General features: G+C 52.2%; 1 protein-coding gene across 2 annotated transcripts in view; it reads left to right on the forward strand.

Annotated features, from left to right (window-relative positions):
* The window catches only part of RAB44 (RAB44, member RAS oncogene family), a 35325-nt gene extending 14296 nt beyond the window's left edge, over positions 1–21029 (forward strand). Inside the window, exons 3-14 of one of the 2 annotated variants that reach the window (XM_025991157.2) lie at positions 2855–2966; positions 3962–4136; positions 5609–5755; positions 6206–6296; positions 6525–6620; positions 8765–8949; positions 9464–10863; positions 14222–14303; positions 15377–15491; positions 16614–16715; positions 18466–18542; positions 20177–21029. In XM_025991157.2, the coding sequence (XP_025846942.2) occupies positions 2855–2966; positions 3962–4136; positions 5609–5755; positions 6206–6296; positions 6525–6620; positions 8765–8949; positions 9464–10863; positions 14222–14303; positions 15377–15491; positions 16614–16715; positions 18466–18542; positions 20177–20267 (2673 nt within the window). In that variant the 3' untranslated portion in view covers positions 20268–21029. The remainder of the gene's footprint in view (positions 1–2854; positions 2967–3961; positions 4137–5608; positions 5756–6205; positions 6297–6524; positions 6621–8764; positions 8950–9463; positions 10864–14221; positions 14304–15376; positions 15492–16613; positions 16716–18465; positions 18543–20176) is intronic. The other variant, XM_072745985.1, reaches the window with a different exon arrangement.
* The last annotated feature ends 1718 nt before the right edge of the window (positions 21030–22747 follow it).

Below are 22747 nucleotides of genomic sequence, written 5' to 3' on the forward strand. Positions count from 1 at the left end.
AAAATATCTACTTGAGTCTTGAGTTTCTGCTTGGCCTTGCACAACTATTTAAAGTGGCAAGAATGGGGGCACCTGGGTGGCTCAGAAGGTTAAGCATTGGACTCTGGTCATGATCTCAGGGTTGTGAAATTGAGCCCCAGGTCAGGCTCTGTGTTCAGTGAGGAGTCTGCTTGGGATTCTTTCTCTGCCTCTGCCCCCACCCCCACCTGCTCTTTCTCTCTCTCTCAAATAAAGAAATAAATCTTTAAAAAAAGTAAAGTGGCAAAAATGAATTCACTAATTAACATAACCCAAAGTTATAGCTGCCCTCTTGCATGTAAAAATAAAAAGTAAAAGGACATAAACTTAAAATTATGCTTAGCAATCAATATTTCAGTTTTTCTCAGAAACTGTCCCCGTAGCCAAAAATTATTTATTAATTATTATTAATTCACATTTTTGAAGTTACCTAAGGATCTTGGAACTGTGTAATGAATCAACTTAATTGAACACAAATTTACATTTTTCTTATCTTAAACATTATGTAAGGGATCCCTGGGTGGCGCAGGGGTTTAGCGCCTGCCTTTGGCCCAGGGCGTGATCCTGGAGACCCGGGATCGAATCCCACGTCGGGCTCCCGGTGCATGGAGCCTGCTTCTCCCTCTGCCTGTGTCTCTGCCTCTCTCTCTCTCTCTGTGTGTGACTATCATAAATAAATAAATTTTAAAAAATTATTAAAAAATTTTAAACATTATGTAAGGATAATGTTGACTTATTTGGTCAGTAAGACAAAATCAGAAGTATAAGAAATTAAGATTAACTAGTTTCTTCACATAAAACAAATCTAGATCTTATAAAAAGTAGAATGTTTAATTGTATTATACTTAATTTAAAACAAACACTGATAGCCATTATTTGCATTTTATAAACAAAATTACTAAACCAGTCTAATTTACCCAAAGATTTACATTAATTACGTTAACCTGGCTCCTTAAAAGCTTTCTGAGCTAGCAATTTCTTGTAAGAGGGATTTTTTTTTAAAGTCCAGCACATTTAGGGGTTCCTGGGTGGCTCAGTCGGTTAAGCGTCTGCCTTTGGCCCAGGTCATGATCTCAGGGTTCTGGGATTGAGCCCCTTGGGCTCTGCACTCAGCAAGGAGTCTGCTTCTCCCTCTGCCCTTCCCCTGCTCGTGCTCTCTCTCTCTCTCTCTCTCTGTTAATAAAATCTTTTTTAAAATATTTATTTATTTAATTTATTTATGATAGACAGAGAGAGAGAGAGAGAGAGAGAGAGAGAGAGGCAGAGACACGGGAGGAGGGAGAAGCAGGCTCCAGCCTCCATGCCGGGAGCCTGACGTGGGACTCGATCCCGGGACTCCAGGATCATGTCCTGGGCCAAAGGCAGGCGCTAAACTGCTGCGCCACCCAGGGATCCCCAGAATCTTTAAATAAATAAATAAATAAAGTTTAGCACATTTAAAGCACTAGAAATTCTTTATTCATGATTTCGGAGAACATTAGATTTATATTAGTGCTTATTTGTTTCTACAAACCAGTCAACACAGAAACCCTGTAAGACACATAGTACTCTAAGTCATTAATACCCTCCAGATGTAGAAAACTATTTCACACTCACAGAAGAGCTAAAGGTCTTTCTGAATTACAGCCATGTAGACACCCAGATACAGAGACCCAGGGGCTTCATACGTACAACTCCAGGGCACAGATCAAAAGTAAACACAGACACACAAAACTAAACAGTCCAGAACTCAAAGAGCTGGTCTCCTTCCTAGAAGGTACAAAATGCTTCACCAATTTGGAGCATACGTAGAAAAACCACCACCAACAACAAAGATCAGCAAATCAGATTTTCTGTTGCCTCTCAACCAACAGATACTCTGTCTCTATCATGCATCCCACAGGGATCGCCAATGGCCAGTCCATAGAGCTGAATTCCCCATCATTGCTATCACCAAAAATGAAAACACAGAATCAGCAAGAAAAAAAAGACAAACCACAATAGCAAGAGAAACAGCAAACCTAAAGTTCTGTCACACATGGGATTCTGTCCAAGAGCCAAGGGAGGAAATGTTTGAGTTTCTCAAAGCCCATGAGGGGCACATCTCCAGCACCACACATTACTTGGTTCTGACAAGTGAGTTTACGGGGGCATCTCCATGGAACCTCCAAAACTCTTACAATACAAGTTCCAAAAAGGTAAAATCATGACCCTTGGGCAAAAAGAAAATAAATCCCTCTTAAAGTTTTTATTTAGCTCATTAGTTAATGAGAGATGCCATGAATAGTTGACAGAGCATTTAAAAAGCTGGATAACAAAGAAGTGTTAGAACGAGATTGCTGAGTTAGATTTTTCAAAGCTGGTTAATGTACAACAGGTCATAAATCTTTGAGGTCATCTGAGATCTCCAGTCTATCTCAGGGGATGAAATGAAGTACATTCTTACAGTCCAGAAGATGCTTGGGTGGCCTCTGCCCCTGTGGAATGCTGAAAGAGTGTGCTGTCCACCTTTGGGACTTATTTTCAAATTCCAGATAACTTTTTTGGATCTCGATAAACACGTTCTGGGGAGGATTAGCTACTGTCCTTAGGGATGAGACTCAGAACGGGTAAGTTTTTATTGATGTCGGATGGAGGAAGGGAAAAGATGTGTAGGGAGTTGAAGGCTCTGCCGAGAGGGCCGTCTTGAGTGGGGTCCTGGAGCCTCCAAGGTAGGCCCTGGATCAGCTTGGATCTGGGACTCCAAAGTTGGGGAGGGAAGGAGTGGGGGTCGCTAAAGACAAACATTTCTCTTTTTTTGAGGATAGCCCAGAGTCTTCCCCAGGGCGACGAGCGCCAACTTACCTCTTCCTTGCAGGTGGCCAAGTTCAGCTTCGTGGGCAGCGAAGAGGAGCTGGAGATGATCTTTGACTGGGTGGATGTGGAGCAGAAGGGACGCCTCTCTCTGGAAGAATTCAGCTCTGGGCTCAGTATGTCTGTCCTGGGAGAACCTCTAGTGACTTGCTGCATAGCCAGGCATCCCATGCAGTGTGCCCAGTACGGGGAGGTTAGGCCGACATAAAAGGCAACAGGGAACCTCCACAGCACCCCGAGAGCAGTTCATGGCATGGATGATGATATGAATTACTCTGGAGATGAGGATACTAAGTCTGTGTGGGCAAGCAGTTGGTTTAAGACAGGGCTAGGCCTTAAGGCTCTAGCCCAGGAGACCTGCTCACTTCCTTTCCTATCAGCAAGAGCAGTTCTTGGGCTGGGGATGGAGGTGCTCCTCTTAGCATCCTCCTCCTCCAGGGAGGCCTCCAGGCTTGCTTACTTTCTGATGCCTCACTTGTCTTCTCCCCAGCAAAAGGTTCCCTTGAGCAAGAGGTTAAGCAACCCCCAGTCTTGAGACCACAGGCTTTGTTTCTGCCTGAGGAAGGTCACATTCTGGCTTTGGGAATTCCAGGCCCCAGGGAGCAACAGAGGGTGATATTTAGCAGTTGGGGGCTTCCCAACCATTTGTCCCCCTTTGGGCAGGGCTACTCCAATGCCTGCTTCTCAGGACAGGCCCAAAAGGACCTAAAAAGGCCAAGGTCAGCAGAGCACAATACTCCCACTGATTTCGATGTGGGTAAACTTTCCCGCCAGGGCAATGGAAGGTGTAATGTCCTTGCCGAGACCCTGCAGAGCACAGCTCAGGCTTAAATGCCTGCAAAGCTGTTCAGAGTTCTCAGGTCTGATGAGTCTCCGAAAGTTTGGGGGACAAGGAGGAAGAAGGCCAGGAATCTGCATTTACAGGTCATAAAATGGTCAGAATGTCTACCTTGAACAGATTCCCACGGATGACAGGGCGAATGTATGAACGTAACCCTGTATAAATGTGATCACACAGACAGAATTACTTCCCCAAGGGCTGGAGCAGGACAAGATGGGAGATCAGTGGACCCAACCCCACTCTGCTGCCTTTTGTCCCTCTGTCCCACAGAGAACACCTTTAGCTCCAGCCTGGGCACCCACAGGCTCCACAGGAAGAGGCCACTGTCTTCCAAGAGAGAACCTGCAGCTGCCAGTTTCCTGGCACTGGAGGAGGCTGACCATGAGGAGAAGGAGGCGTTCTTTGCCTTTATTCAGCAGCTGGGGGCAGGTGACGTCCTCCCAGAGTAAGGCCAGCACTGAGTGTGGAGGGGTGGGGGTAGGAGGCAGGGGCAGGCACTGCCCATCAGTGCGGGGCAGGACTGGCCTGGGCACAGGTGGGAGGCCACCAAGTAGAGCTGGGTGCAAATCTGGATTTGGCCACTTGGGTTAGCTGTGTGACCATGGGCCGGTAGCCTAACCTTTGACATCTGTTCTCCAGCTGCAGTGTGAGTATAAGAACAGTTGTGGGATGAAATGAAGTCCGCCCGTGGAGAATGTCTGTTCTTGGGGAGTCCCTCCCATGCCCCCTCCTCTGCTCCCTCTCCATCCTGCCCTATGTGATTGCTCCCCAGGATTAGTGGCCTGGGGTATCAACCTCCCAGGTGTAGTCACAATCTTAAAAACATGACTACCTGAGGGGGCCTTTTTTTTTTTTTAAGATTATTTATTTATTTATTCATAAGTGACACACAGAGAGAGGTGGAGACATAGGCAGAAGGAGAAGCAGGGAGCCTGCTGTGGGACTTGATACCAGGACCCCAAGATCACGGCCTGAGCCAAAGGCAGATGCTCAACCACTGAGCCACCCAGATGTCCCTGAGGGGGCCTTTCTCAACTAGAAAAGAGGGTCCCGAGGATCCCTGGGTGGCTTAGCGGTTTTAGCTCCTGCCTTTGGCCCAGGGCGCGATCCTGGAGTCCCGGGATCGAGTCCTGTCCCAGCATGGAGCCTGCTTCTCCCTCTGCCTGTGTCTCTGCCTCTCTCTCTCTCTGTCTCTCATTAATAAATAAATAAAATATTAAAAAAAAATCCTTGGGAAAGCAGCATTAATTGAGTGACAGCCATGTGCCCGGCCCCAAGCTGGCACTTTCACTGGGCACAGCTCATTCTCCAATGACCCTACTGGGCAGGTATCAGGCTCCCCTTTGTACAAATAAACCCAGAGAGGGCAAGGGAGTTGCCAAAGGTCACACAGCTACAGGGTGAGAGAAGAGGGAAGGCAGATGGCAGCCTGGAGCCATCAGGCTCCCAGTTCCTCCCCTGCCCCATTGCCACATCATGAAGCCACAAAGTACCGTGGGGGTTCAAGAAGGAGAGGGCACATCTGGGAAGGGTTCCTGGAGGAGGTAGTAACTCGAATTGTACCTTGCAGGGTATGAACAGATTTTTGTGGCCCAGGCGCCCAAGTTTCTTCGAATCTTGCCATCAAAATAGAGAAGTGGGGGGTGCCTGGGGGGCTCAGTGGGTTAAGCGCCTGCTTTCAGCTCGGGTCATGGTCCCAAAATCCTGAGATCAAGCCCCGCATTGGGCTCCCTGCTCCATGGGGTGCCGGCTTCTCCCTCTGCCTCTCTCTCTTTCTCTGTCTCTCATGAGTAAATAAATAAAATCTTTTAAAAAGTGAAAATAAAAAATACAATACAATACAATAAAATGGAGAAATGGGCCCTCTGCTTACTGGCCCCACCTCATATCTCCTCTCTGGCTGTCCCCCTTCCCCAGGCAGGCAGAGATCTGGGAGCTGTGGGGAAAGCTGAGGCAGGAGGAGCCCCAGCTGGCAGGCAACCTGGAGGGCTTTCTGGCCAGGATGACCAGCCGCCTGCAGGAGGCCCGGGCTGACAAAGAGGTCCTGGAGCTGACGCTGAGGAAGTGAGTGGGGCTCGGGGGGGGGGGGGGGGGGGGGGGGGGGGGGGGGCCTCACCCACCTGGTGTCTGGCACAGAGTATGTGCTCTTTACATTTTAGCTGAACGGGAATTGAATTCCCTCAGCTCTGGGCTTAAGGGTGGGATATGGTGACAGCAGGAAGTGGGGCAGAGTGATGGGGCGAGTGGGACCATGTGACAGGGCCGGGGGAACCAGTATCTTGATAATGGTTACAGGTGTCGGCGTGTCGGGATCAAGGTGACCAATGTCAAGGGTGTACGGGTCAGGGGCCATTGTCAGGATGACTGTCCTCAGGGTGACAGGGGTCAGTGATCACTGGCAGAGCTAGGTGAGCAGCGAGATGGACTCCACACCCAGGCCCAGACCGGCCCTGCCTGCAGCAGGGTCCCCGGGTGCTCACGGGCTGCCCGGCTCCCCCCTCGCACCCCTTCCAGGCGGCAGTCTGACCACCACCGGGAGGTCCAGCAGCTCTATGAGGAGATGGAGCAGCAGATCCGCCGGGAGCAGCAGCAGCTGCAGGCTGAGGTGACCTCCCCTGGCAGCCCGCCCCTCACCCCGTCCTGGGCAGGGGGGGGGGGCGGTCAGGAGGCTGCTGGGAGCAGCTCCTCTCACCCCCTGGCTGCCAGAGAAGTGGTCGTGAGAGGCGTCCTTGCGGGCCTCCCAGACCCCGTACCCCAGGCCTGGGTGCGGGTGGAGTGTGGGGAGGGCTGGGCGTCAGCAGGCCACCGGGGCTGAGACCTGTCTGCTCCACAGAGCGACTCCCGTGGCCTGGCCTTCAGCTCCCAGATGCAGGAGGCCCTGGAGGCCAAGGAGCGTGAATGTCAACGGCTCACTGACAGCCAGAGGGAGGTGAGTGCCAGCGCTTCCCCGGGAGCCCAGTTTCTGAGGAGTCACACATTCTGACGCCCGGCTTCTCAGGCTTCATGGGGGTGGCTAGGCTCCCGAGAGAGTAGCTCCCTTTGCCGGGATGAGGTCAGGTAGTGCAGAGGGGCCACTGGGAAGGTCCAGGTTCAAATCCCTGCTGTTCCCATTAAAGCCAGGCAAATCTGAGGCAATAACTTTGTTGCTTTTTTTTTTTTTTAAGATTTTATTTATTTAGTCATGAGAGACACAGGGTGGGGGGGGGTGGGGGCAGGCAGAGACACAGGCAGAGGGAGAAGCAGGCTCCATGCAGGGAGCCCAAAGCGGGACTCGATCCCAGGACTCCAGGACCACACCCTGGGCCGAAGGCAGGTGCCAAACCCCTGAGCCACCCAGGGATCGATCCCCTGAGGCAATAACTTTGGCCTGAGTTTCTCCATCTGTAAAATGGGACTAACCACATCTACTGCATCTCCTAGGCCAGTTGTGTCAAATGAGGTGATAAATAGGAAAGCACTCTGAAACAGAAAGGCACTGGGCTAACATGAGGTCACAGTGTTAGAGAGGCTGAGTGATAGGGTGGCATTCAACTCTTATGTCTGCTGACAGCTGAGTCACCTGGGGTAGGTTTTAACCTCTCTGAGCCTTGGTTTCCAAATCAGAAAAATGGAGATCAGAACTCTTGCCCTAGAGGGCTGCTGGGATGACTAAAGATACCATATTTGAGGGCCTAGCATGGTTCCTGGCACACAGGAGGTGCTTTTCACATCACAATTGTTACCGACTCTGAATCTGACCTAGCTCCCTGCTGCCCTGACACCGCAGATCTCGTAGCCCATAGTCACTTCCAGTTGGCATCCCGGCTAGGTGTTTGGGTCTGAGATCCTGCTCCCCCCACCATCTCTTCCTTTCTCAACTCCCAGACCACTGACCTTAGTAAAATCACCTTCTGATGGAACCAGGACAACCACCTTTCCTTCAGCGCTGGGCGAGGTTCCCAGAGCATTTTCCACTGTCGCCTCGCCTGGCTCTGTCATCTGGTCTCACCTTCCTAACATGGGCTGATTTCCAGACGCCTCTGCAGCAGCTGCTCCTTAGAAATTGAGGCAGGCCCCTTTAGCCAAGGGAGGAGTTTGGACTTTCCAAAATGGGGCCAGTTTGTCCTGTCCCCCGTAGATGTGAAGCCTCTCCTCTGAGGTCATTCATTCCTTCACCTGACAATTCTAGCATGCCTACTAGTGCCTGGCACTGCTCTAGGGTCCTGAGGAACATGATAGACACAAACCCCTGCCCACAGAGTGATAGCCTTAGTCAGGAAGATGGATGATAAGCAAAATAAGCAAATAAAATCTATAACATCCTGGAGGCTGGAGAGTGAAAATGCTAAGGAGAATGAAGGGAAGCAAGGAAGGAGAGTAGAAGGGTTTTGACAGGAGGGTCCAGGAAGGCCTCCCTGAGTTGATGGCATTGGAGTAAAGGCCTGAAGGAGATGAGGCATGAGCCGTGTGATACCTGGGGAAGGGCAATCCGGGCGGTGAGAACAGTGAGTTCAAAGACCCTGAGGTAGGTGTGTGCCATGAATATCCAGGGAGCAGCAAGGAGACCCGTGTGCTGGAGCAGACAGAGGGAGGGGAGAGGAGTGGGTGAGGAGGGCAGAGACCTCACAGGGCAGGAGGGACTGTGCAGGCCCTGGATGCCACTGTGAAGGCTTCACTTTCCCTTCTGAGTGCTCAAGCAGCCCCCCATCTCTGAGTATGTGACTTGCTGTGGCTCAGGAGCTCCCTGTGGACCACTTGGGGTTCAGAGACAAGCAACCATTGCGGAGCTCTGAGCAGAGGAGAGTGTGATCCAATCTACATTTCGGGTCCTTGTGGTGCTGGCCATTTGTGTTTCTTACACAGTCCCTCTGTCCTCCCTGTCCAGCATTTCAAGTGTCTCTCCTGGATGGGAGGTCACGGAGCTAATCAGGCCAACAAAGGGTAACCACGCCCCGCCCCCACCAACCCTCAGCCCTTTGTTTAAGCTGGGTCTCCAGGAGCCTGGAGTCTGTGCTCCACAGTGGCTTTGGGAGGCTGCTTGTCGCCCTGGAGGGCCCCGGGGCTTCTCTCCTCCTCACCCTCCACCTCCCGCAGCTGGAGGCCCAGCTCCACCGCCTCAGCAGCACACACCAGGAGGCCAGCTCTGAGAACCAGCAGCTGCGGGAGACCGAGCATGACCTGGCTGGGCGGCTGGAGGAGGTGCAGGGGCAGCTGCAGGTGACCAGGGGGCATCTGAACGCCGCCAGGGGCCGCGTGTCCTGGCAGATGGAGGAACCAAGGCAAGTAGCTGCCATCCCTGGGCTAAGGTGGGTACCAGGGCTTCCTAAAGGTAGGGAGGGAAGCTCTGGGTTCTCTGAAGCCCTGGTTCAGCACCCAGAACACATGCAGAGTTTCCCTTCTTAAACCTCACGACAATCCTGCAAGGCCAACATTCTCCTGCCCATTTCTCAGACAGGGAAACTAAGGCACCAAGAAGGGAAAGTTATGTGCCCAAGTTCACACAACTTGGATATACACACACACTGCTAGTATAGTAATGGATCCCAGAAAGCCACTTACTCTACCTGTTAGAGCTCAGAGGAGTGGGATGGGCCAGAATGGTCAGGGAAGACTTCCTAGAGAAGGTGAGGCTTCATATAGGCCCTGAGAGATGGGCAGGATTGGACAAGGGGGAGGCATGGGGCGCATGCAGGCTGAGGACCACCTGAGGAGAGACTGGGGGTTGGGGTCAGCTGTGAGGTGTTACCGATGGGGAGAGATTCCCCTGACCTTAGCTTCCTAAACCCTTCCTAGTGTCCCCCGAGCAGGTGAGGAGAAGGCTCCAGATGCCCAGGCACTCCCCTCTGAGGAGGCTCCCCTGCCCGGACTGTTTGGGGAGGAGGATGACTGGGACCAGCTCCTGAGCAGCTTCAACACCTCCTCGCGCAGAGCTCTGCAGCTCTCCTGGAGCCCACCTCCCACCCCGAGGACCCCCTTGGGCCCCCAGACACCCCGAGTTGTCAGGCAGATCTCCATCTCAGAGCCACGTGCTTTGCCATTTGGTCAGGAGCCACCTTCAGATCTGGAAGGGGCTCCAAGAGGCCCCGCTGGGGCGCCCTCTGGAGCCAAGGAGGTGAAAGGAGTGGGCGCAGATGGGCAGGATGACAGTCCAGAGCAGCCTGTCCAGTCTCGCAGCCTGGAACCTCAGGAGGAGTCAGGGTCTGGCCCTGAGGCCCTCTCCCTCCGGAGTTTCCAAGGGGCCACCACTGGGGAGTCAGGGAGTCTGGTGGCAGCTGCACTCAAAGTGCTCATTCCTTTGGAGGATGCACCTACTCCTCTGGTGACCTCTCCCCCTCCCCAGGCCCCAGCTGGGCCCAGTGAACAGCTGCAGGCCTCATACCCAGGTGACAAGAGCCCAGGGCCCGGGCCTGTCCCAGACAAGCCACCCAGGCAGACAGAGGCCCTCCATTGGGACCGGCAGGATCCTGGCTCTGAGCCAGGACTGGGGTCCCCAGGAGCTGAAGTCCTTATACCAGGGCTGGCTGGGCCCTCCCAGGATCCAGGGCCTGTGGGTCAGGCTGCCTCAGAGGGGCTGGAGCCGGCCTGGTGCAGCCCTGGTGTGCAGGGAAGCCAGCCCGGGGGGCCAACAGAAGCTCAGGGCCAGGTGTTTGGGCCAGATGGGCTGTCTGGCCTCTCCCTTGAGCGTCTGGAAGAGCCCAGGGTGGAGGGAAGGAACCAGGTAGGCCGAGGAGGACAAGACCTCAGTTCAGAGCAGTCAGCTGGGGCTCACGGCCTGAAAACTGGGCATTCAGAAGCCCCCCATCCTAGAACAGGGTCACCTCCCCTGGAGTCTCCCCTGGAGGGGGTTCAGCCTGGGGATGGAGCAGAGCCCCAGGAGCACCGGCGCAGCTCCCCCACAGTGGAGCTAGAAGCTCAGCCCATGCCCTCACCTCCAACTGCTCATACAGAAGAACAAGGCTCCCTTCGATCCAGGGAGCCAATGGCAGAGAACAGGCCCGAAGAAGACCCAGGAAGTGAGCCCGGGGAGGCTGCGCTGAACCAGTCCTCGGAGTCCCCCGCGGCCAGCGAGCCTCTAGCCGACCCCGATTACCTCTTCCATGTCATCTTCCTGGGAGACTCCAACGTGGGCAAAACATCCTTCCTACACCTGCTGCACCAGAATTCCTTTGCCACCGGGCTGACAGCTACTGTGGGTAAGGGCTGACCTGGGGAGGGAGGCTGCAGAGGGAGGGGATGCCTGGGGAGACCCAGGGCCAATGAGCTGGAGGCAAGCCAGACAGATCCATCTCCCTGGGAAGCTGCAGGTTCTGTCCTGGCCACAGGCCCTGCATTAGACTTTATTTTATATGGGCACAATCTTACTATTTTACTAATTATCTCTAATTATAGGTAATTTGCTTTGCTGCATTGATCTGATTAGCTTATAATGTGCCGCACCAACAAAGCACCCTGCAATTTAGGGGCCAGAGCTCGTTGCCAGTGAAAACAAGCAAGTCTCCACCCACGTGGCCCTGGGGGCAGGCCACTGCAGGGTGGGTGTCGCTTGCCTTTGCTCACAATTAGCCCCAGGCCAGTGGGCCAAGCTCTGGCAGAGAGTTGCCCAGGGCAAGTTGAGTACTTTACACAGAATGTGTTTCTAGAGTATGGTCAGTTAGGAGCTCAGATACCTGAGTTCAAATCCCATCTCTGCCACCCACTAGCAGTAAGGACTGGGAGAAATTATTTAACCCCTCTGAACTCTCAAACCCTCATCTGCATCATGCAGACTGCATAATGCAGGCAAGTGTACTGGCTCCCTAGAATAGGTGTAAGGATGAGTTCAGTTTGTACATGTCTTAGAATAATATCTGGCATGTGGTAAGTGCTCAATATTATTTTTATTACTATTATCATAAGCAAATATTTGATCATGTCTAATGCAGTGGCCCCTGCAAATGAAATATCCCCAAACACAAAAACTCCTCTACCTACAAATGTTGGGATCTGAGATCGCTTGGCATTGTACAGAGCCACGGAAAAGCGAGCTCAAGAATGAAGAGGCACCTGCTTAGGCACAGAGATGGGGGGACCCATGTGTTTGTGCCAGGCAAAGTGCATGCTGCCTGGGGACCAGCGCCAGACCAATGGGTAGATGACAGACTTCATGCAAAAGAGGCTTCAAGATGGGTTCTCAAATTTTTCTTTAAGAATCCTCACCTGGGGGAACCAGTTAAAAATTCAGTGTCTTGGGGACTAGAGAACTTGCAGCAGGCCTGGCCTGCTGTTGGGGAGGGTCACAGGGTCTGCGAGCCCACTGTTCTGAATCATCTGAGGCCCTGGTTACTGACCACCTACAATGCGCCAAGCATCTTCCGTGCCTCCTTCCTTTACAAAAGCCCTCCCTGTATAACTGATCTGCCCCCATTATTATGTGATAAGAAGGTTCCACAAAATTCAATCAAGAAAAACACAGGTTGCATAATTGTAAAAAGACAGGGCAAGCCTGCATGCACTGCTAGCCGACTGGGAGTACCCGAGATCCAGGGGAGTGACCTGTGCCCGTCCCAGTGCCAGCTGCAGTTTGGTGCCTCCTGGTGGCTGTCATCCATCTGGCTTCACCATCAATGGGGACAATTCTGGCTTCCTCCGTCATGAACATTTCCACACCCAGCGTCACCTCCTCTGTTTCCTCCCTTTCTCTCAGAAGATGAGAACTCTAGCCTGCTGGCATTTGAGAACATGGCTGGGTGGAGCACCAGAGCCAGAGCCAATCGAGTTATATCTGAATGTGCATTTTTGCCAGGCTTTTCCATATCCCCATTTTACAGATGAGGGAAACAGATCATAGAAGACCTGGTCACGTTTCCTGCCCTCGCTGGGGCCCAAAGTTCATCCCATGGCCTCCTGCTTTCAGAGCACATGCCCCACCCTAGAAATTCTGCTGTGTTCTGGGTTCAGCGTGACTCTGCCCCTGGGGCCGCTCATGTAAAATAGCAGATTCCTTGGGAAGGAGATAACTGTTATATTCTTAGCGATTTATGTGGTTAAGTTATAACACGTTTTGGGGACATATGGGAGCCACATGGGTGGATTGAGGAGGGGATGGGCAGGTTGGTGGGAGTAATGGTGGAGTTAGGAGATGCAAGGAATACTTGTTAGAGACGTTCATAGATTACATGGTGGGCATTTAAGCCAGGCTGGATATCATCACCAGGGGTTGGGTTAGATAATCTCAGAGGTTCCTGCAGACCCTGGGCTTCCTAGGACAAGGATTCCTAAGGTAAAAGAGCAGTAAAGAGAAGCGGATGCTACAGACTTCTGCTTTGCCATTTTGCTGAGTCAGGTTCCCCAGGCTGCCACTTCCTGCGGAGAGCATGGGCGGGGGGAACAGGTTTCAGCCCCCACCAGGGACAGCTGCAGAGACTTTGAGAAAAGTCTCCACCAGCTCAGGGCTGGTATGAGGAGGCACCCCTTTCCAGAGCTGGCACAGGGCCTGCAGTGGGCTCCATAGCTTCAGGGCTCCCTTAGGAAAAGGAGTGGGGATGGGAAAGAAGTCCCTCTCCATCACTCCCTGCTCTGCCTGAATTCCTTGGGGGTCGGCAGGAAGGTGTACCCCAAAAGTTTCTAAACCTTCCTGGGATTTCACTAATCCCTTTATATTTGCAGAGACAGGAAGGGTCCAGAAGCATGACCACAGTGAGGGGTGGGGCTGTGAAATTGGAAGGGCTGTGGCTCAGGGAGATGAGAATAAGACTGAAAATGATCACCTCCCAAGCACCCCTGGGCCAAACCTCAAACGTGATCACTCAATCCTCCCAATCATTCTGCAATGTGGAGCTTTTATTTTCTTTATTATTGTGATTTTCTTTTTTACAGGTCGTTTTTAAATTTATTTTATTTATTTTAAAATAAGCTCTACACCCAAGGTAGGACTTGAACTCATGGCTCTGAGGTCAAGAGTCACATGCTCAACTGACTGAGCCAGCCAGGTACCCCAATGTGGGTCTTTTTTAATTGTCACCTGGCAAAGAGGGAAGGGAGGCTCAAAGAGGTAAAGTGACTTACCTGAAGTCACGCAGCCAATAGAGCAGCAGAGGATGGGCAGCTCACAGCCCAATCGGTCATCCCTGAAACCAGTGCTCCTTCTTCCCTCTGAGGCTGCCTGTTTCTACCCCACTGTGTGGTTATAGGGGGAAGATCCATGCTATACTTAGGAATGAAACAGAGAGTATTATAAAAATAAAACAGTGAAACTGATTTTCCTGAGGGACCTGAAAAATAAACGTTGCTGTACGGTTAGGAAGACAGATATGTTCATAGAAGCCAAGACAATGCAAGGTGCCTCAAATTGGCACCGACCATCCGGGTGTGGGAGTGCAGTGGGCGAGGCAGTCAGGAAGGGCTTCTTGGAGGATTCAGGCTCTTGAGTATGGATGGGATTTGGAGAGCTGAGGGGAAGCTCAGCAGCCAGAGGAGCTGGTGTTGGGCACAGGTATATCCTGGGGTAGGTTTGGGCTGGAAGCCCCGGATGGTAACTTGGCAGCAGGCCCCAAACCCCTGTGTGTGTCCTAGGAGTGGATTTTCGGGTCAAAACTCTGCTGGTGGACAACAAGTGCTTCGTGCTGCAGCTTTGGGACACAGCTGGTCAGGAGAGGTAAGGGGCCCTGTCTCCGTTAGTGGCGTCGGGGCCCTGTGCTGAGCCCAAGGTGAAGAGGGGTGGAGGACAGCCTGACCTTGACAACTCCAACTCAGGCAAGAGGTGATGAAGTGTAAAAAAGCCATCCAGCTCCTAAGCATTTAGGAGGTTGGGGAAGCAGAGATGAGTCAAGCTTCTGTGGGCTCACAGAGGGGGCAGCAGACCCAGAGGCCCCCCCCACCCTTGGCCTCGCAGGACAGCTGTGAAGGCCATTCCGACGTGGCCCTCGGGGAACAGCTTGGCCGATCTCCAGGCCTTCTGAAAATGCTGGCCTGCCACTTTCCAGTGAGGCAGGAGTGATCAACGTGCAAAAGGCACACCCTTAACCCAGCAGTTCCGCTTCCAGAAATTCATTGTGCTGGTGAACTCACACATGACTGTAATACCAGCATGTCCATCGCAACATCATCTGTGCTGGGAGCACCAGGAACAGCCTAAACATGAGGACTGGTGGGCCAGAGAATAAGTCAGGGTCTGGCTACACAGTCCATAGAATATTATGAAGCCACCAAAAAAAAAAAAAAAAAAAAAAAAGACTGAGGACTCTGTCTGTGTGCCAGGGGGGAAACACCTGCAAGATGTTATATTAACTGGAAAAAGCAAAGCAGATGAGTGTTTTGCCCCCTATTTGTGTTTAACAGGGAAGAGAGGTGTACGTATGTGAAGGTGCGTATGTACACGGCGTGCATGTACGCATACATATATTTGTATATATTCATAAAATACCTCTTGAAACTGGTAACCCTGGCTGCCTCTGGGGAGGGAGACTGAGTGGTGGGGGCCGGGGGACGTGGGGACAGACTTTTCCCTGGGTACCCTTCCGTACCTTTTGAAATTTGAACCATGAGAACTGCTACCTTTTCAACAATCACTACACTGCAAGAAGGAAAATGTATGCACTGTCTTTGGGAAGCAGTTAGGAGCAGGAAAGGTTCATTCTCCCACCTTGCAGCTGAAGTAGCTAAGGCCCAGAGAGGCCAGGGTGAGGGGGTGGCCCACCAGGCCTGGCCTCATGCAGACTGTCTGGGCAGGTACCACAGCATGACTCGGCAGCTGCTCCGCAAGGCCGACGGCGTGGTCCTCATGTACGACATCACCTCCCAGGAGAGCTTCGCCCACGTGCGCTACTGGCTGAACTGTCTCCAGGTAAGCAGCCATCTTAGCCACCTGCAGATGGCTGTTGGGCTTGGCCCAGCTTTGGGAGTCAAGAGGGAACTTGTACCCTGCCCACGCCCTCTTTTCTCCCAGGATTACGAATGATACCACGGACATGTGGGTGATGTGACCCACTGAGGACATGGGGCTGGATGAGCTGGGAGCATAGTCATATGAAGAAACCACAACCACGTAGTACAGCCTCCAAAACAAACTACTTCCTTTATCCCATGAACATTCCTTTCCTATATATAGCAGCTCTGCAATGTCTTCTTAACACCTGGGGATAATGCAAGGCTAGTACTACTCTAGGTGATAATTCCTCTGTCCACACATGTCTAGTTCTCTCCCCCATGTACTTAATTGTTCCATATATACTGAAATTCTGCAGTATGTACTAGCACAGCAGAGGGGTATGATGAAAGACATGTGTCTTCTCTCTGGAAGTTTCTAGTCCAGCTGAAGAGAAGTAGGATAAGGTCTAGTCCAGCAAAAGAAGTAGGATAAGGTACTATACGGAGGTGGCCGGGCTCTGGGTCTGACAGGACCTTGGTTTGAATCCCAGCTACCCTGCCCCGACTCTATCATCTCGGACAAATAGCTTCTCTGAACTTCCATCTTCCCACTTTTCTCATACAGTTGTTAGGATTAATAGGTACAGTTGCCGTTAGAACAACACCGGGTATATTTTAAGTGCTCAGGAAGCAGAAGCTAGTGGTAGTAGTACTCATGAAACAATCAGGAAGCGAGCCAAGCCAGCCCATGTAATCAAGTGCTGGGCTGTTTGGCACAGGCAAGAAGAGAGGGTCGTGGGCAGGAACAATCCTGGAAGGCTTCCTGGGAGAGGTACCTTGGGGGCTGGCCTTGGGAAATGGGTGAATGTTTGCAGGCAGCAAGAAGGGGCATGTTCACTCTAGACTGAAGGGAAGATGTCGTGGGTGGGGGAAAGGTGTGGAGTGAGTGTTACAGGGAAAGGCCGGGGCAGGGGCCGGGGGCAGGGTTGGGTGTGCACACTGTCAGCTTCCTGGAGGGCAGGGCCAAATCCTCCCAGGGCCTGGCACACCACAGCAGAAACCCAACATGTGTGGCTAAGGGAATGTATTCTATGTGCAGGAATCAGGGCCCAACGGGGTGGCCATCCTTCTTCTGGGAAACAAGACGGACCGTGAGGAGGAGCGGCAGGTGCCCATAGAGGCCGGCCAGCAACTGGCCCAGGTGAGCACCTGGCCATCAGTCCCCCACCCAGCCTGGCCTGGACAGAACCCTCCCTGGAGAGACATGAAGAGGTCACCCTGGCCTGGGCCACTGAGAAGGACCCATCCCTGGGTCCATCCCTGCCCCTACCCCTGCCCTGCCCAAGGCCGGGTCAGAGTGGACAGCAGCCTGGTCTCCTCTGCCTCCCACCCACCCTGTTCTTAGACTGAAACATGCAACCGTAACAGCGGGTCTGACTTTGGCTCTCAGATGGACTTAGCAGATCCCCACACAACATTCTGACCTATATAAAAATATCTTCAGAGTAAAAAAAAAAAAAAAAAAAAAAAAGTTTTAAGAGCTTCACTTAAAATTCCCAATCAAATCTTAATTTTCCCTCTGGTCTCTAATTAACATAACATTCCTTCTAATTTATTCTATCTTAAGACTCCAATTCTTCCCTGGCAAGATTGCATCAAAAGTCCCACCACCAGACAGTGGATACTATTTATTTATGAACAGAAGTTGACCACATTCCAGAAACTCTAGAGAATAATAAAGAAGGGAAAAAGCTCCCAGCCCCTGCCCGCCCCCCACCACAACCCCCCTTGGCATTTCCATATTGTATTTCTTTCCCCTTCTCCCCTCCTTTCTCAGAATCATGAGCTCATCACCATGGCTCCTGGTTGGCGCAGGAATCGCCCCCCTTAAATGCAGTGGCTCATCTCTTTGACATAGTAATTCCTCCTCTAGCAATTTATCCTAAGGAAAGAATCAGAAATAATAATCCCTACGAGAATAGCATAATGGATACCCACATATAATGTATAATCAAGCGTGTTTATATGAGGATGTTCTTTACAGTATTATTTATAAGAACAAACATTTGGCAGCAGTTGGTGGTTAAGTTGTGGAGGTTCATGTGAGAGGCCACCATTTGCCATTAAGAATCCTGTCCCAGAAAAATATTTGAGGGCGTGGAGGAAGTGCCTACAATGTAATGTGAAGTCAGAAGAGCAGCTGCAAGTACCAGCTTAGGTTGAGTTGAACCCTGGGAGGTTGCTGACATTCGACTGGGTCCTGCCTGAGCAGCCGGTTCATAGGATTGACTCCACCAGCACGATGGCATTTAGCCCACTCACTCCCAGGGGGGTCATATAAAACGGAATAGAAATATATATCAAACACTACCTAACACGAGCGGTTTATATTTTGCTTTTGCACTTTTTGAAGGCTGTATTTTCCAATAGTTCCCTGCCCTCAGCTGAATATTTTTGAAATCAAAAAACATAACTAGAGGACTCAGCGGTTGAGCACCTGCCTTCGGCTCAGGCCGTGATCCTGGGGTCCTGGGATCGAGTCCCACATCGGGCTCCCTACAGGGAGCCTGCTTCTCCCTCTGCCTGTGTCTCTGCCTCTCTCTCTGTGTGTCTCTCATGAATAAATAAATAAAATATTTTTTTAAAAAACCACATAACTAATAGTTTAAAATGTCCCCAAGGACATTTCTCCAATTTGGGACACAGGCTTTCCACCGTCACTCAGGGTGTGGGCTGTGGAATGTCTCTGGGGTGGCATCTTTGACGTGGTGGCCAGCCAGGGTGGAGGTGCAGGGGGCAAGGGGCCGAGGGCCGGGGGCCAGGCTGCCTCCCCCATCGAGGGTGGCCTAGGGACACCCTGGGTGGGATTATTTGATGACCAGGCCATGGGCACTTCTGCCAGGATGCTCAGTGGGCTCTCCCGGGGCCCTCATGCCCCTGTCTGTCTGCAGGAGCTGGGGGTCTCCTTTGGAGAGTGCAGTGCTGCCCTAGGTCACAACATCCTGGAGCCCGTGGTGAATCTGGCTCGGTGAGTGCCACCCCGATGCTCACCCCCTGAGTCCCCTCCAGATCCCACCTGTGGGAAGGGAAGGCCCACTCTGAGGAAGCATCATGAAACTGTAAAGCTCACCCTCTGGGGAAGGGGGGAGAGCACTCTGCGGAGAGTCTGAGTCCAGCTCTACTAGTTCCGTTGCTCTGCTCACCTTCTCAAAGTCTCCTGCACCCTTTCTGAGCTTTAGCTTGCTTTCTCGCTTACCCAGTGCAGTGGGCCTGAGAGGGTCACCTTCCTGCTCTCAACCTTCCAGTAACTTCCACTAGATTGACTTATTTATTTTTGACAGTTTTAATTTTTATTTGTTTACTTAAATAATCTCTACACCCAATGTGAAGCTCACACTCATGACCCCTGAGATCGCAAGTTGCATGTGCTTCCTACTGAGCCAGCCAGGAGCTCCAACTTCCGCTAGATTTAGAATAAAATCCAAATGCCTCCAAACGGCCTTTGTCGTCTCTGGGGCTGCCTCCTCCGTCCCTGTGTGCACACGTGCAAGCACACACATGCACATTTACTCACTTAGCCTCAGCCACTCAGAGGGGCCCTCCCTGACCACTCTCTGTCCCACCACTATTCTGGATCCCTGTCCCCTATTTGTGTCCTTCAAAGCCCTTCTCGACATATTGTAAGGACACAGGCATTTGTCTGTTTCTCTGTTCCCTGGTTGCTGTGAGCCTCCTGCCCTAGGCGGTAGCTCCAGGAAGGTGGGGCCATGTCTGTTGGGTCCAGCCCCCCTCCCTCTACACCCAGGACCTGGCACCTACTAGGTGCCCCCAAAATGAAGGAAATGAGTAAGGCGGAAGGGGTCCCCGGCCCGATCATCTGGAAGCCCCTTATCTGACAAAGTAGCCCAGGTGAGTCCTCTACACTGTTCACCTGATCAGAGGATCAGGTGATGCCCTGGGATAGACACCTGCTCAACAGCTTCCCTCAGCTTCCCTCCTTCAAAAGCCCGAGTTCCTGAATGTGGCTTCCAGGCCCCCAGGGCTCTGAACCCCTATTGCCTCTAAGGCTCCTTTCTGGCCAATTCGGTCTTCGGGCTTCGCATCATTCAGCGCAGTGGTCTGCACACAGTAAATATATCATGAGTGAATGAATGACTGAACTTCTTTGATTTCCCTAAGCTCTCTCTTGACACTGAGCCTTTGCCCTCAGCCAGAAACAAACCCCCCTTTTTCTGCTAGGGTCCCTTGTCCTCTGCTCAGCCTCAGCTCTGACACTGCCTCCTTCCTCCCTAAACCCTTCGGGGACCCGGCGTGCGGTCCCTCCATGTCCTTCCCCATTCCTGGTTCTGACGGCCTCTTCTCCTGTCCGTCTCCTCACTTCTCAAGGCGAGGACGTGCTGGCTTCGTGGTCTCGTTCAGTGTCCCTTGCACAGTGGAGAGGCACACAGTAGGCTGGAAAGAAATCTAGGAAGGCCACAGAAAGCCAGAGTCTCCGTGGCCCCATTTTCCTGGTGCCACGTGGAATGCAGTGCAGGGCAGAGCAGATGGGAGAGAGGGAGCTTCGGGGGGCACAATCCCCCAGCCCCACAGAGGCACCCACAGGCCCCTCCCTGCTGCCCCCGAAGGTGAGACAGAGGGTTGATGTCTCCTGTTGTCATACAGGTCACTCAAGATGCAGGAGGACCGCCTGAAGGACTCGCTGGTGGAGGTGGCCCCTAAGAGGTCACAGAAGAGAGCTGGCTGTTGCTTCTGACCATCTGGCCCAGCCAGGGTAGGATGGCCACCCCTTGGGCTTCCTGTCCCTCAGTTCCTGTTCCACCTGCCCAGATGCAGCAGTGACACAGATGGCCAGCTTGAAAGTTCAGGAAGATCTCCCTCAGGTTAAGACTTGGATCCCAGGGCAGGGGCTGCATGGACACTGCTGCCCTTGCACTCTGAAGAAGGATTTGACGGGGGTGGGGGTTGGTGGTTCATGGTGAAAACCCTCTAAAGAGGGATCCCTGGGTGGCGCAGCGGTTTGGCGCCTGCCTTTGGCCCAGGGCGCGATCCTGGAGACCCGGGATCGAATCCCACATCGGGCTCCCGGTGCATGGAGCCTGCTTCTCCCTCCGCCTGTGTCTCTGCCTCTCTCTCTCTCTCTGTGACTATCATAAATAAATTAAAAAAAAAAAAATTAAAAAAAAAAAAAAGAAAACCCTCTAAAGAAAGGAAAAGTCTAGAAAAATGAATTAAGGAAAACATACCATATCATTGGCCACACATCTCTGTGTGGTAAAATTATAGGGTGAATATGTGGGGGAGTCATTTCCTTTTTTATAAGTATTTGTATTTCTCTATCTTTGGCAAAGCTTGGGTATTCCTTATATAGTCAAAAATAAAAATAAATGCGGAGAGGAGGGAAAGAAACTTTCCGAGGAGCTTGCTTTGGGGGCTGATGACTAATTGATACAACCTGTTAATTACAAAATACTCTTTATTAAAGCAGTCCCACTGTTGCATGCCTGCCAAAACCGGTGAACCTTGTCTCACTCTCCATCTGTGTGCAAGCATCAAGTTTCTTCCGAGCAGAATCCGATTCCCGGGGAAGAGCAATGTTCTGATGCTCCCTGGCAGGCTCTACTCCCCGTGTGTCCCTGAGCCCCAACCCCATTCCGTTTCCCCAAGACCTGTCTTGCAGGGGTCATATTCGGGGATCCCACCCCTTGCTCCAATGCCACAGCGTCCCCTGGTGCAGCCTTCTGCCCTGAGGTGGGGCTGGCGGGGTCTGGGGAGCAGTGGAGAAGCTGGATTCAGATCACTCAGAGGCTCCTCTTTGGAGCTTTTGTTGAAGTTCCAAAGTGGCTGCATGGCTGCAGATTATAAGCCGGGCCAGGGTCCTCAGTGCCGTTGAGGAGCCTGCTTGGAAAGTCTTGGGGAGTTGACCCCTCAGTGTTGGACAATCTGTCATGTCAGTTTGCTGCAACTGCTGTCCTTGTCATCGTACATCACAATGATGCTCGCCACATCCCGCAATCCAGTGTGTGCGGGACGCTGAGCTTGTAATGATTACTTTGTAATCGTTCAGTACTGGTGAACCAGAGAGGGCGGGAGGTAGAAGACAGAGCCTTCCTACAGGCTTAATCAGTCTCCAATCTTGGCTCTGTCCCTCTGCTCAATTCCGGAAGGGATGCCTGGGATGCCTCTGCAGCAGTGAGCTATTTGTCGTTCGAGGCATATAAGTGCATGTCGGGTAACACTTGACAAGAGGCAAGGTGGAAAAGATTCAGGCATCAGAAGCCACCAAAGTTTGCCTCAGCTGCCCTACTGGACCTCATCCAGCCTCTGGATATTATGCAGGATGATTTTGTGATACAGCCAGTTCTCACTGATTCTTACCTCCAATGTCTTCTCCCTGCTGCCATCCTCTTTCTCAACTCACAAGCCTCTTCCTGCTCTGAACAATCATTAGGCTATAATAGGTTCCAGGAAAGACAGACAAGGAGAGGTGGCCATGGGTGAGGGTGGGGGGGCAGGTCCTACTGTTGCTAATGGCTCTCTCTGGGACCTGGGGACCCAGCAGGCATGGACAACTCTGTCCTGTAGGCCAGCCAGTTAATGAGGCAGGTAAGCAGGGTGTGATTCCTGGGGGAGCCAGCAGAGCAGATAGAGGCCCTGTCCTTTGGGGGACCTGGTATAGAAGTGGCCTTGGGGCCTGACTCTCCCACCTCAGCTCTCCCCCAGCTGCAGGCGGCCAGCTCAGGGTCCCTAGAGGTGGGATGCTAGAAAGGACTGCACACCTGCCCAGGACTATCTCTTGGCTTTCTCTGGCAAGATCTAGCTGCGGAGGAGCCTTTCCTGGTGTCAGAGGGCTCCAAGTCAGCAAGCAGAGCCCAGGAACCTCAGAGCAGCACAAGGCACATGTGGAGAGCAGCAGGAGGGACTCAAGGTAGATTTCAGAGTGAACTTGCAGGCAAGTGGTGAGTTCTCAGGGCATGTCTGCTAAGGGGGCTCTGGTCACACCTTAGCTTGAGACTGATTAAGAAGAGGCAGGACTGGGCTGATAGGACTCAGGATGCAGAGAGAGAAGGGGAGGGCAGGGGGAGACAATGGAGCCTGGACAGAGATGTTCGGGAAGAGAGCTGTTCAGAACTGGGGGTGGGCAGGAGCAAGACAGCCATGGTGTACAAAGTACCTACTTCGTGCCAGGCACTATTCCAGCACTTAACTTGTACTGCCCCATTTAATCCCCACATC

The sequence above is a fragment of the Vulpes vulpes genome, chromosome 1, assembly GCF_048418805.1.
Source record: "Vulpes vulpes isolate BD-2025 chromosome 1, VulVul3, whole genome shotgun sequence".
Lineage (NCBI taxonomy): Eukaryota > Metazoa > Chordata > Mammalia > Carnivora > Canidae > Vulpes > Vulpes vulpes.